We start from the raw sequence: 14,506 nt of genomic DNA, 5'->3' as shown, positions 1-14,506 counted from the left end.
AAATGCTTCAAGGATATCCTCAAAGTCTCCTTGAAAAGCTGCAACATCCCCACCGACACCTGGGAATCCCTGGCCCAAGGCCGCTCAAGGTGGAGGAGAAGCATCTGGGAAGGCGCCGAACACCTCGAGTCTCTTTGTCGGGAGCAAGCGGAAGCCAAGCGCAAACAGCAGAAGGAGCGTACGACAACCCAAGCACCCCACCCTCCCGTCCCTCCAACCACCGTCTGCCCCACCTGTGACAGAGACTGTAGGTCCCGCATTGGACTCATCAGTTACCTGAGAACTCATATTAGTGTGGAAGCAAGTCATCGTCTACTCTGAGGAACTGTCTAAGAAGAGGTAGCACTCTCGCCTCTGAGTCAGAAGGTTGAGGGTTCAAGTCCCCACTCCGGAGACTTGAGCACATAAATCTAGGCTGATACTCCAATGCAGTGCTGAGGGAGTGCTGCATTGTCGGAGGTGACGTTTGTTGGATGAGACGTTAAACCGAGACCCCGTCTGCTCTCTCAGGTGGATATAAGAACATAAGAATGAGGAGCAGGAGTAGGCCATTTTGCCCCTCAACCCTACTCCTCATTCATTCAATGAGATCATGGCTGATCTTCAATCTCAACTCCACTTTCCCGCACTATCCCCATATCCCTTGATCCCCTTACTATCCAAAAATCTAACGATCTCTGTGTTGAATATACTCAAAGCCTGAACCTTCACAGCCCTCTGGGATAGAGAATTCCAGAGATTCACCACCCTCTGAGTCTGAATCCTAAATAGCCGACCCCTTATTCTGAGATTGTGACCCCTGGTTCAAGACTCCTCAGCCAGAGGAAACATCCTCCCTGAATCTACATCAAAGAACGACGGCACTATTTTGAAGAAGAGCAGGAAAGTTCTCAATGGTTCAATCTTTCAATCTTTATCCCTCAACCTACATCACCAAAATAAACAGATTATCTGGTCATTGCTGTTTGTGGGAGCTTGTTGAGTGCAAATTGTCTGCCATGTTTATTACATTGCAGTGACTACACTTCAAAAGTACTTGGCTGTAAAGCGCTTCATGAAAGGCGCTATATAAATGCAAGTTCTTCTTTCTATTTGGATGCTAAAATGGGAAAGTTAGAAGAACATAACATAAGAAATAGGAACAGGAGTAGGCCATTCAGCCCCTCGAGTCTGCTCTGCCATTCAATAAGATCCAACTCCACCTTCCCCCCCTTATCCCTTGATTCGTCTAGAGTCCAAAAATCTAGCGATCTCTGTCTTGATCATACTCAATGACTGAGCATCCACAGCTCTCTGGGGTAGAGAATTCCAAAGATTCACAGGCGTTTGAGTGAAGAAATTTCTCCTCATTTCAGTGTTAAATGGCCGACCCCTTATTCTGAGACTGCGACCTCTAGTTCTAGACTCCGTAGCCAGGGGAAACATCCTCCTTGCATTAACCCTGTCAAGCCCTTTAAGAAGGAGAGTTAGAAGTGACATTCAATGGGCTGCATGGCCTTATCTCACCCTGACTTTACTTATGTCCAAATATTACAAAATGTGTGTAACAAACAGCATTTTTGTTTAGTTTTAGCTTGGTAATGCTCCCTTTCATTCCGTAGCAATACCAAAAGAATATTAAAACTAACTGCATTCAAAATTATGTCCCCAGCCTAGCTTGAATAAATGTTGCAAAGATGTGTTTGGCTGTCTTCATAACGACAGACTTGAGAGACAAACCAAGCCCCCATGATTCTGCCAATGTCATCGCTGTTGAGCTCAATGGAACTGATGTCACCGAAGAGCTGGTGTGAGTTCCATTTGGGCCTTTCTGCAAGCAAAGGTAATCAATCCCAGCTATGATTGATTACCTTTGCCTACAGAACCATAATTTTATCTGAAGAGGATTTGAGTATAAGATGTCTTACTGCAATTAGATAGGGCCCTGGTAAGATCGCACCTGGAGTATTGTTAAAAGTTTTGGACTCCTTACCTATGGAAGGATTTACTTACCGTAGAGGGAGTGCAACAAAGCAATAAACTCTCTAGAGTTTAGACGAATAAGAGGTGATCTCATTGAAACATACAAAATTCTTACAGGGCTTGACAAGGTAGATGCAGGGAGGATGTTTCCCCTAGCTGGGGAGTCTAGAACCAGGGGTCACAGTTTCAGAATAAGGGGTCGGCCATTTAGGACTGAGACGGGGAGAAACTTCTTTACTAAGAGGGTGGTGAATCTTTGGAATTTTCTATCCTAGAGGGCTGTGGAGGCTCAGTCTTTGAATATATTCAAGACAGATCAATAGATCTTTGGATATTAAGGGAATCAAGGGATATGGGGATAGTGCAGGAAAATGGAGTTGAGGTAGAAGATCAACCATGATCTCATTGAATGGCGGCGCAGGCTAGAGAGGCCGAATGGCCTACTCCTGCTCCTAATTCTTATGTTCTTAACCTTAGGGTTATTTGATACATTTAAATGATGTTCCTCCTTGGCTCATCCCATGCCTCAGGCCTACTTTCGGAGAGTTATGCTGCATTTCTGACTTTCCTCCTGGCTGTTGGTGGCGGGCACCTATGAAGCCGCCTTATATTGGCACAGGCCACCTGTCGTGGAAATGCAAATGACCACAAACCTGCCATTTGTGCTGGAGTCTGCATCAATGTCCATGGATAGCTAGGAGTCCCGCTCCATTGGACTTCCGGCAGCAGAACACAATCCCTAACATTTCAGGGCTTAAGGGTTTTTCTGGATAGCTGAAGGAAGGTTTCCCTCATCTCTATTTATTTTGTGATCCTGTGAACAAATCTTGTAATCTTGACGACTGAACAATTGCTGACCAATTTGTGATTGACTGATTTTTTTTTCTTTTTTTTCTTTTAAAATGTAGATCATAAATTACAGAAGATGTACCTGGACAACAAAAGCCAAATTGAGGTGGAACTGGCACACAAGACGGCTTCCCCTCGAGGGAGCTTGAATGGGCACGTCAAGCCTTCAACCGAGCCCAGAGATTTGGGGGAAGTGAAGTTCCTGGAAGGTCTTTGTGGCGTGGCACAGAGTCAGAATGCACAGCAGGGGCGCTATAAGAATGGAGCTGTAGCACATGAGCAGTGCGTCCTACACTGCGAGGAATTCAGCCCAGTTACTAAACGGGAGTGGTGAGTCTAATCCCACGGTTATTAACATAGACTGAAGTAACGTGGTAAAACATATGTTTAGGAATCTTTTATATAATCACTTCTGCTGGGACTATCATATGATGCTTTATCTGAAAGGTAGACAATAGGTTGAAAGGGGAATTCTTTTTTTACTGTATCCTCATTTTTAAACCATTAAGATAAATTAGAATTAAAAAAGAAAGACTTGTATTTCTAAAGCACCTTCGACGACCACCAGACGTCCCAAAGCGCTTTGCAGTCAATGAAGTACTTTCGAAGTGTAGTCGCTGTTGTAATGTAGGAAATGCGGGCAGCCAGTTTGCGCCTCATCCGAAAGATTGCACCTCCGACAGTGCAGCACTCCGTCAGGCATGGTACCAGAGGACTGCCAGAAAGAAAAAGAAAGACTTGCATTTATAAAGCGCCTGTCATGATCTCTGGACATCCCTAAGCACTTTACAGCCAATGAAATACCTTTTGAAGTGTAGTCACTGTTGTAATGTTGAAAATGCGGCAGCCAATATGCATTCAGCAAGTTTCCACAAACAGCAGTGTGATAATGACCAGATAATGTGTTTTATTGATGCTTATGAAGGATAAATATTGGCCGGGACACCAGGGATAACTTGCCTGTTCTACTTTGAAATAGTGCCATGGGATCTCTTACGTCCAACTGAGATGGCAGACGGGGCCTCAATTTAATATCTCATCCAAAAGAAGGCTCCTCCAACAGTGCAGCACTTCTCTTCAGTACTGCACTGGAGTGTCAGCCTCAATTTTTGTGCTCAAGTCTTTGGATTGGGACTTGAACCCACAACCTTCTGACTCAGATGCAAGAGTGCTACCCACTGAGCCACAGCTGTCATTAGGGCTTGTGAAATAGAAAAAAATAGAAAAGCAAATTATAATTTAAATGGGGAAAAATTGCAAAGTGCTGCAGTACAAAGGGACCTGGGGGTCCTTGTGCATGTAACACAAAAAGTTCGTATGCAGGTACAGCAAGTAATCAGGAAGGCAAATGGAATGTTGGCCTTTATTGCAAGGGGGAAAGAGTATAAAAGCAGAGAAGTCCCGCTATAACTTTACAGGATATTGGTAAAGCCACACCTAGAGTACTGTGTACAGTTTTGGTGTCCTTATTTAAGGAAGGATATACTTGCATTCGAGGCTGTTCAGAGAAGGTTCACTAGGTTGATTCCAGAGATGAAGGGGTTGACTTATGAAGATAGGTTGAGTAGTTTGGGCCTATACTCATTGGAGTTCAGAAGAATGAGAGGTGATCTTATCAAAACATATAAGATAATGAGGGGGCTCGACAAGATGGATATTTCCACTCATAGGGGAAACTAAAACTAGAGGACATAGTCTCAGAATAAGGGACTGCCCATTTAAAACTGAGATGAGGAGCAATTTCTTCTCTCAGAGAGTTGTAAATCTATGGAATTCTCTGCCCCAGAGAGCTTTGCAGGCTGGGTCATTGAATATACTTAAGGCAGAAATAGTCAGATTTTTGAGCGACAAGGGAATAAAGGGTTATGGGGAGTGGGCAAGATAGTGGAGCTGAGTCCATGATCCGATCAACCATGATATTAAATGGCAGAGCAGGCTCGAGGGGCCAAATGTCCTACTCCTGCTCCTATTTCCTATGTTCTTATATTCTTATGTGGTTTTATGTGAAGTAAAACACTAATAAATTCTGCAAATGTCTACACTTATTGCTTGAATAATGTCTTGTTACCTGAGTACCGCGGTTTCTGAGCAAATCTGAGTTCACTTGTCCCGATTATAATTATGGGATTGTGTGCATGTAGTGTTGGGTTTTTCATCTAGATGGTTCCTGATTGAACCAAAAATTCCTGCAAAATTAATCCCCTGAGAAAGGGATTAATATAAGTAGGCCCCAGTCTATGCAACTGCCAAATAGGTGCCAGCATTGGTGGGAAGTTAGCAGGAATCCTATATGAATGTCTCACCCTTGCCCACAGGAAATGCACACTCCTGCCTCTAGACTTCTGATAGGGAGATGGGCACCCCTCTAATTGCTGGCCTTTGATTAAAAGTTGGTCTTGGTCAACTTGCCTTTTGATAGCTGGTGTAATCTAGCTTATATACTTTGAAACAGTGCTGATGGCATATTTTGGGTAATTGGCATGGAGGAGTCACTGAATCAGAGTCTGAAGGAAGGGAATTTACACACTTAAATGCCTGTGCTCAAAGTCAGACCCTAACACACACATACCCATACCAATACCCATATCTTCACACAAACACACACATACAGGCTAATTTCAATAACTCCTCTAACGCGGCTCTCTCCAGGAGTGTCACCAGTATAAAATGTTGCATTTGGAAACTTACCAAATTTAGACAGAATGAAGTCGAAGATTCTGAAGGTCAATTCCAATAATTTGTAAAATGTGGCCTGAACTTCTTTTAAAACAGTTTGAAAACAATAATATGGGACAAGGAATCTGCTCTGGGATGTGTCATATGTGTCATAGATTCTGCATTATCAGAGGGCACAACACAACAATAAAGTTGATGAATAATAAATCTCTAAACGATGTATGGAATATGAATCAAAAACTATCAGGTAAGGGAAGTGGGTTGGAATTTATCACTCGTGTTCAAGGATTATAAGACATTTAATTGTCCTTTGAACATAACCTTGTGCAAATTACATTAACAATTACACAAGCAAAACAATTCCTGGATGGGGAGTCTAGAACCAGAGGTCACAGTCTCAGAATAAGGGGTCGGCCATTTAGGACTGAGATGAGGAGAAATTTCTTCACTCAGAGGGTGGTGAATCTTTGGCATTCTCGACCCCAGAGAGCTGTGTAGGCTCAGTCGTTGAGTATATTCAAGACAGAGATCGATAGATCTTTGGATATTAAGGGAATCTAGAATATTGGGATAGTGCAGGAAAATGGAGAATCATAGAATGGATGCAGCACGGAAGAAGGCTATTCGGCACATCGAGCCCATGCCAGCTCTCCACAAGAGCACTTCAGCTAGTCTCACTCCCCCGCCTTTCCCCGTAGGCTACAAATGTTTTCTTTGAGTTGAGGTAGACGATCAGTCATGATCTTATTGAATGACGGGAGCAGGCTCGAGGAGCCAAATGGCCCCGACTCCTATTACTTATGTTCCTACCACAAGGGCACAGTTCAATCCTGAGTGGAGTTTTCCTATGAGCCAGACATCACCAACATAAAAGATATAATAACTAACACTACTTTATTAAACAATGTCAATGATAGCACAACCAGTACCATCACTATTGATGTTAAATATTGAGAATGACAATAAGTACTCGTCTAATATTATTATTTGACGGAGATTAGATAAGCATAGGCACAACCGTAATGCCTCAGCTTTATGTAGGTTTTACTTAATAACAGTATCCAAGATTGCAGCATAGCTTAACAAGGCTAGGTGTACAGTTGCAGTTCTTATTTACCATCTCACAGGAACAGGAGAACAGGAGCCATTCAACCTCCCAAGCCTGTTCTGCTATTCTATTAGATTATGGCTGATCAGTACCTCAACTCCATTTACAGTCTTTGCGCATATCCCTTGGTACCCTGACCCAACAAAAAAATCTAGCAGTCTCAGTACTGAAAATTTCGATTGACCCAGCATCCACAGCCTTTTGGCGGAGAGAGTTTCAGATTCCCACTTATTTCTGACAAGTTTCAGCTATTCCTCTGAAATATGAACATAAATTATGTGAGCTGTTCCTTTTGATATGCTTGCTGCTGTAGCATTGCCTTCCTCTGGGAGGCTCAGCTCTCCTCCGGGGATGGCTGTCTGTGGTTGTCTTCTTCTCATCCTAGCTCAACTAACCTCACACTTGCGTTTTCTCTTGCACTTTGTCTGTTACTTTACCCTCCCTGGGTTCAGAGATGTACGTATCAACTGAGAGCTGACACAATTAAAAAGTTTCACTTCTGGTCGATTCAGCTCTTGGAAGTTTTAATCTACCAACTTTTATTTTTAACAATTTGGTTCCTTTTTGCAGAACTTTACTTTACCAGTCTACTTGTCTGGTGCTTCATGGTTTTTTATGAATAAGGGAAGGGAAGCTCTAAATTTCCACACTGGGAGCAGGTTTGTGAAACCTTTTGAGACAGAGGGTGTTTCATGGAAAATCTCAGTCTATTGGGAACAGATATAAAATTGAGAAATTAAAATTTAGGGTATTTGAGGACGAGTAGGTAGTATAGTACTATTACCAGAATATGTGCAAGATTTGTGATTCGGTGTAACTAAGCTGTGCAGCCACGCAGCCGTCTGCTGGGCCCGTGTAGCCTGGGACTGGCTTTTCTAATGTGAATTTCAGGCACGCATAAAACAGGGGCCGCGCACCCCGTTAAATTGTGGGAGAAGATTGCCTGCATGTCTTCAGGTTTGGTTTTGAAAATATGGTCACCCTTAACTTCTCCTTTATTGAAAGCAAATCGCACTTGGATTCTGATGAATCTTCTTAGAAGCACTCTCTCACCTTCCCCTCCTTTTCCCTCTCCCTCCATTTTCCCTGTCTCCTCTTCCTCTCTCCCTTTCCTCCCTCTCATTTCTCCCTCACTCCCTCCCTCTTCTCCATATATCTCTCTTCTCCCTCCCTTTCTCTTCTCCCTCTCTCCCTTATTCCTCTCCCTCCCTCTCACCTCCCGATCGCTCTCTTCTCCTACCCTCTCTCTTCTCCCTCCCTCTTCTCCCTCCTCCCTCCCTCCCTCTTCTCCCTCCCTCCCTCTCTCTCCCTCCCTCCCTCTTCCTCCCTCCCTCCCTCCCTCTCTCTCCCTCCCTCCCTCCCTCTTCTCCCTCCCTCTTCTCCCTCCCTCCCTCTCTCTCCCTCCCTCCCTCTTCTCTCTCCCTCCCTCTTCTCTCTCCCTCCCTCCCTCCCTCCCTCCCTCTCTATGGCAGGGGTGGGGAAAAGCCTAGGTTTATTCTACTAATCAAACTTATGGGCCCAAAACGTTAGTGACCAAACGTGTAATTCAAGTGGACAGGTATTAAATCTGTCCTCCACATTATGAAAGTCCAGCACTTTTGTCAATTTTATTTGTACCCATTGGTGTCTTTTGTCTTTGTACTATGGTTATTTTCAACTTTTGTTATTCAGCAAAGCAGGGAAGTGGGACAGATTGGATAGTTCTTTCAAAGAGCTGGCACAGGCACGATGGGCCGAATGGCCTCCTCTGTGTAAGATTCAATGATTCTCTAATCTACGAGCGGTATTTGAAGTCAGGCAGATCTTGGTTATATAGCGAGCTAAGAGTTGTTGCAGGAGGATGGGAGATTGCACATGGGAGACTCCTGCCGACTGCAAGCGTGTTGTTGAGCCTGTTTCAGCGGCCTGGAAGGTTGTTAATAAGGGGCGGAGGAGGAGGAATTGCTTCAAAACTGTGAAACTATGCCTTGTGATTAATAGACTTCCTGCTTGTTATTAATGGCTTGAACCTTAGTGCCATAATTTGACCCTGAAATGAGCTATCGACCACATATCCGCAGCATAACCAAGACCGCCTATTTCCACCTCCATAACATCGCCTGTCACCCTCCCTCGCTTTCCCCTCTCCCCCTCCCTCGCTTCCCCCTCTCCCCCTCCCTCGCTTCCCCCTCTCCCCCTCCCTCGCTTCCCCCTCTCCTCCTCCCTCGCTTCCCCCTCTCCCCCTCCCTCGCTTCCCCCTCTCCCCCTCCCTTGCTTCCTTCCTCCCCCTCCCTCGCTTTCCCCTTTCCCTCGCTTCCCCCCTCCCCCTCCCTCACTTTTCCCTCTCCCCCTTCCTCGGCTGCCTCTCTCCCCATCCCTCGCTTTTCCCTCTCCCTCTCCCTCGCTTTCCCCTCTCCCCCTCCCTTGCTTTTCCCTCTCCTCCTCCCTTGCTTTCCCCTCTCCCCCTCCCTTGCTTTCCCCTCTCCCCCTCCCTCCCCTCCCCCTCCCCTGCCCTCGTTTCCCCCTCTTCCCCCACCCTGGGATCCCCCCTCCCCCCTGCCCTGGGTTCCGCCTCCTCCCCCCCCCACTCTCGGTCCCCCATCCGCCGACCTGGGTTCCCCCACCCTCGGTTGCCCCCCCAGCCTGGGTTCCCCCGCCCTCGGTTACCCCTCCCCCCTACCGCGCTGGGTTCCCCCCCCCCACCACGCCCTCTGTTCCCCCTCTTCCCCACCCGAAGTTCCCCCTCTTCACCTGCTCACGGATGATCTCCTGGTTCTCAGAACTTCTAACCCAATAGCTGGCGCAAAACCGCGAGCAAAGATACTCAACTACAGGGAACTCAATCTCTACAGGGTAAATGCAGTAACGCTTGCAGATGCTGAGCGGGGTTAGCTTAAAATCAGTTCCATTGTGTTTATTGCATGTGTGAGTGCACACAAAACAATGTGAAAGGGATTTTCCCCTGCATTTTGCTCTGCTCAAGAGTCTGACTTATGCTGAGATACTGTTCCAAAAAATAGCCCTCTCTCGGCGTGTGATCCTCTGCAGTGAGCATTGGTAAGCTGTTTGACCATGACATTCAGCACCACTGAGTCCAATCCTGTTTCACCCATTGTCCACTAACCACATACACTCACCTTCTAGCAAGGGTCACCGGCTAGTAATCACGAGTGGGACCACAGGCTGATTTTTTTTCCCTCACCCCCTTCTCCCTTCTCAGTCCACTTACAGAACCCTCACTATCACCCTGACTAAATACAGCCACCTAAACCCAAAGCAGGAATCAAGCCTTTTTCCAGGACAAATTATTACAAAGTACTTACTGATCAAGGCCATTCGGCCCAACAGGTCCATGCTGGTGTTCATGCTCCACACAAGCCTCCTCTCACCCTTCTTCATCTAACATCATCAACATATCCTTTCATTCTTTTCTCCCCCATCTGTTTATCTAGCTTCCCTTTGAATGTATCTATGCTATTTAGCTCAACTGCTTCCTGTGGTAGCAAGTTGCACATTCTAAACACTCTCTGGGTAAAGAGATTTCTCCTGAAGTCCCTATTGGATTTATTAGTGAGTATCTTATATTTATGGCCCCCGGATTTGGTCTTGCCCGCAAGTGGAAACAGTCCATCCTATCAAACCCTTTCATAACCTTAAAGACCTCTATCAGGTCACCCCTCAGCATTCTCTTTTCTAGAGAAAAGGGCCCCAGCCTGTTCAATCTTTCGTGAAAGGTGTAACCTCTCAGTTCTGGTATCATTCTAGTAAATCTTTTTTGTACCTTCTTCACTGCCTCTATATCCTTTTTATAATATCTAGAACAGAACACCAGATGGTGCATTGACGCATTAAAACCATCAGGAAAGCTGCTGCCTAGACATTTCTGCTTCTGAGTGCCCTTCCTCAGGTTGTGTAGTCTGTGTAGATAAGGGAGGTCACTGTCTGAGAAGGATCCCAGACTAACCACTCAGAGGAAGAGGTTACTGCATTAACTGAGCACTGCAAAGGACTTGAAAGTCAATTCTCTTTTGGGATGTGGGGAATGGTGGGGAGGGAGAGTCGGATACTGACAGCTATTCCACCACGGCAGCCTCTTGTAGCAGACTGCAGGGACCATCCATTTTTTTTGGATTAGTTCACGGGATGTGGACGTCGCTGGCAAGGCCTGCATTTATTTTGCCTATCCCTAATTGCCCTTAAGAAGGAGGTGGTGAGCCACCATTTCAGAGGGCAGTTAAGAGTCAACAGCATTGCTGTGGGTCCGCAGTCACATATAGGCTAGACTGGGTAAGGACGGCAGATTTCCTTCCCTAAGAGCATTAGTGAACCAGAAGGGTTTTTAACGACAATCCGATAGTTTCATAGTCACCATTATTGCGCTTGCTTTTTATTCCAGATTTATTTAATTAACTGAATTTAAATTCCCCAGCTGCCGTGGTGGGATTTGAACTGATGTCTCTGGATAATTAGTCCAGGCCTCTGGATTACTAGTCCAGTAACATAACCACTATGCTACCACACCTCCTACTGTTTCTACTACTGACAACTTAATTTCTCACCGTTCAGAGTAGGACGTATTTTTTAAGCAGTTTCCTTATTTAAAATACAAAAAGTGGTACTAGTTTTCATTTTCTATTATTCAAGTCTTTCTATTCTTAGTGCGACCAGCTCCAAGTTATTAAAGCAAGCGCACGCAACTTCCATTAGAAGTCTCCGCACATATTGTTCTAGGGAACTGAAGACAATTACAGATCCTGCAATATAACTGTACTATTTATTGTGCGAGTATTACCTTCAACCGTGGATTCAATCATGGTGATTCACCATTAATAAAAAAAACACATGACTCCCACAGTCAAACCGTGGGTTTAATGTCGATCTTTTCAGGCAGTGTGACTGCACATAAAGTAACACATTTATGAGCATTTATTTTTGTACTTGACAAGGCCCCTGGTGCGGGATAGCAGCCAGGCTAAAAAGAACAGGGACATATCAATGTACAGGAGCGGGAAATACTATTCTGGTCCATCTGGCCAGTGACTGTGAAGGAGGGAAGGTGAGGTTAATCACAAAGTTGGGCTTGGATGATGCCAAGCTTGGATTTTCAAAGCATGAGGCTTGGAAGAGAAAGGAAACACTGAGGGAGGTGAGAGTTTTCGCAGTTTCGAGGTCTTGAAAAAGGAGTGAGTTGGAATAGGAGACAATGCAATGCTTTCTTGATTAGGGATGTAGGGAGCAGGATGAGCTGGAAGAGCTGGAGTTTATGAGGAACAAGAGAGGAAAGTCCAAGGGAGTACTCACCACAGTAATATTGACAATATTGACACAGTAATAGGCAAAGGCTAGAAAGGTTGTGATGGAGAAAATGTTGTTGGAGGCTGGAGGTGAGGAGAAACATAGATAATAATACCATTCATGTAATGGTAAATCCAATGCATAAGTCATAACTTTTATATTTAGGCTGCCTTGCAGTTGGGGTCTTAATCTGAACAGAAAATGGGTCCAGTCTGGAATGAGACTGATTTTGGGAGAGAGTTCCAAGGTGCAGGAATATAGAAGCAATAAACATGGATGTAAAAGATCACATGGTAATATGTGAAGAAGAACAGGGAGGTTCTCATGATGTCTTGCCCAATATTTATCCCTCAACAACATCACTAAAATTTGGTCACCATCTCATTGCTGTTTGTGGGACCTTGCTGTGCACAAATTGACTGTTGCGTTTATTACATTACAAGAATTACTACATCATTGATTATAAAGTGGGATAAGTGTTAATTACTGCCAGCCAACCTCTCTGGCACTTAAAATGAACTATTACAATTGTGGAGTCTCATTCCTTCAAGTTTTAATTGTTGGACATTTTAAAAACGTAAAATTTAAAATGTATACTTTTTAAAAACTTTTCCTTTGTCTCTTTTATTCCCCTTTCTCTTAATCAAATCTTTCTTTCCCTCTCCTTATTTCTCTTTCTGTACCTCATTTGAATTCGCCCATTCTAACTTACACTTCCTCTTTCGACCTTGCACTGTTAATTTTACAATCCTTCACTCTGATCGGTAAAGATGATACACAGTGGTGTTCCCTGTTCACTCAGGTCCCAGATGACCAGTTTCCCTCGCTGCCCCGTTATCAGCTGGCACTTTCAGCAACTTGCCATGCAAAAAATTCAAAAACCTAAATGGATAAGGGCAAGTTTAGCCAACAGCAGACGCCATTAGATACCATGCTGCGGCAAATTATGGGCCAATATTATTTATTATATATTATAATCGGATAGATTTCTTTCAGAAAATAACATTTTGGGATACAATATACTAGTAATTTCAGACATGACGTGGTAATCTAAATCAATATTAATGACCGATAAAGGGACTGAGTGCAATGTATCCAAGTTTGCTGACGTTATAAAGTTAGGTGGGAAAGTAAGCTGTGAGGAGGACGCAAAGAGCCTGCAAAGGGATATAGACAGACTAAGTGAATGGGAAGTAAGGTGATAGATGGAGTATAATGTGAAGTTATTCAATTTGATAGGAATAATAGAAAAACAGAATATTTTTTTAAATGGTGAGCAACTATTAAATATTGGTGCTCAGAGAGATTTAGGTATCGTCATACAGAAAGCATAAAAGGCTAGCATTGCACGTAGAGCAACTAATTAGTAAGGCAAATGGTATGTTGCCCTTTATTCCAAGGGGGTTGGAGTACAAGAGTAAGGAACTCTTACTACAATTGTACAGGGCTTTGGTGAGACCACACCTGGAGAACTGTGCACAGTTTTGGTCTCCTTATCTTAGGAAAGACAAACCTGTCTTAGAGACGGTGCAACAAAGGTTCACCAGATTGATTCCTGGGGTGAGAGGGTTGTCCTATAAGGGGAGATTGAGTAAATTGGGCCTATACTCTGGAGTTTAGAAAAATGAGAGGTGATCTCATTGAAACATACAAGATTCTGAGGGAGATTGACAGGGTAAATGCTGAGAGGTTGGCCACAAATTCCCCATCCGAAGCGAAAGAGAGGCGGGCGACGTCAGGCGATGTTGGGGGTGGATTCCAACTCCATTCCTGATTCCATGTCGGCTTCCCCCACGACTTCCCCATATTGGGTTTTTTAAGCCCACCCTGCTAGGTTCCCGGCCAATTAAATGGAAGCAGGTCTGATGATGTCATTTGATGACCAGTCCTTAGCTGGTTTCCTTAAAGGGACTATGTCCACATTCATTTTGACAGTTGTGCTGTCAGTGTTCTGCAGCATTGAGATGCTGCAGCATTGAGGTGCTGCAAACACTAACAAGCACTGCACAAAGGTGCACGGCTGCACCTAAGCTCTCCCATGACTCCATCCATATGTTTATGGAGGGAGATACAGCATGCAGGGAGGTTCTCTTCCCTACCAATGGGCAGAAGAGACCTCCCCAGGGCACCAACGCAGCCTGGTTGCACAATGCATAGGAGGGCACAAGCAGGGATGTCGTCAGGAGGACCAAGCTGCAGTGGCACAAACCTTTCAATGATTTCAGTAGATCATGAAACGTTAAAGCAAAACCACACTCAACCTCATTCTGCTGTACCACTCTTCACTTCCCCATCACTCTGTCTTCTCTACCCTACTCCTTCACATTCTTACACCAACTTACCTTGCATCTCTACCCATCCCTCTCTCGCTATCGACATTATCACTTTCCCATCTCACTAGCCACCACTCACACTCACCCTCATTCTTGTCAATCATACCAACACACAAGGGTAGGTACTTGTGTCATAAGAATATAAGCGCATAAGAAATAGGAGCATTTAATCAATGTCCATGTAAAGTTTCTGTTAATATGTTGTCAACATTGAAATCTTTATTTTCAACACTTTGCCTTCTTGGACAGATTTGTGTGCTTCTTTGGACATGACTTAATAAGTTATAGTGAATGGTGAGACCAT

General features: G+C 44.5%; 1 protein-coding gene across 1 annotated transcript in view; it reads left to right on the top strand.

Annotated features, from left to right (window-relative positions):
• Window positions 1–2,887: 2,887 nt before the first annotated feature.
• The window catches only part of oca2 (oculocutaneous albinism II), a 692,205-nt gene continuing 680,586 nt past the window's right edge, over window positions 2,888–14,506 (top strand). The window contains exon 1 of the mRNA XM_070891615.1: window positions 2,888–3,141. Within this exon, the coding sequence (XP_070747716.1) occupies window positions 2,888–3,141 (254 nt within the window). The remainder of the gene's footprint in view (window positions 3,142–14,506) is intronic.

This window comes from Pristiophorus japonicus, chromosome 10 (assembly GCF_044704955.1).
Source record: "Pristiophorus japonicus isolate sPriJap1 chromosome 10, sPriJap1.hap1, whole genome shotgun sequence".
Lineage (NCBI taxonomy): Eukaryota > Metazoa > Chordata > Chondrichthyes > Pristiophoridae > Pristiophorus > Pristiophorus japonicus.
This window is presented reverse-complemented; position numbering and strand designations above follow the sequence as displayed.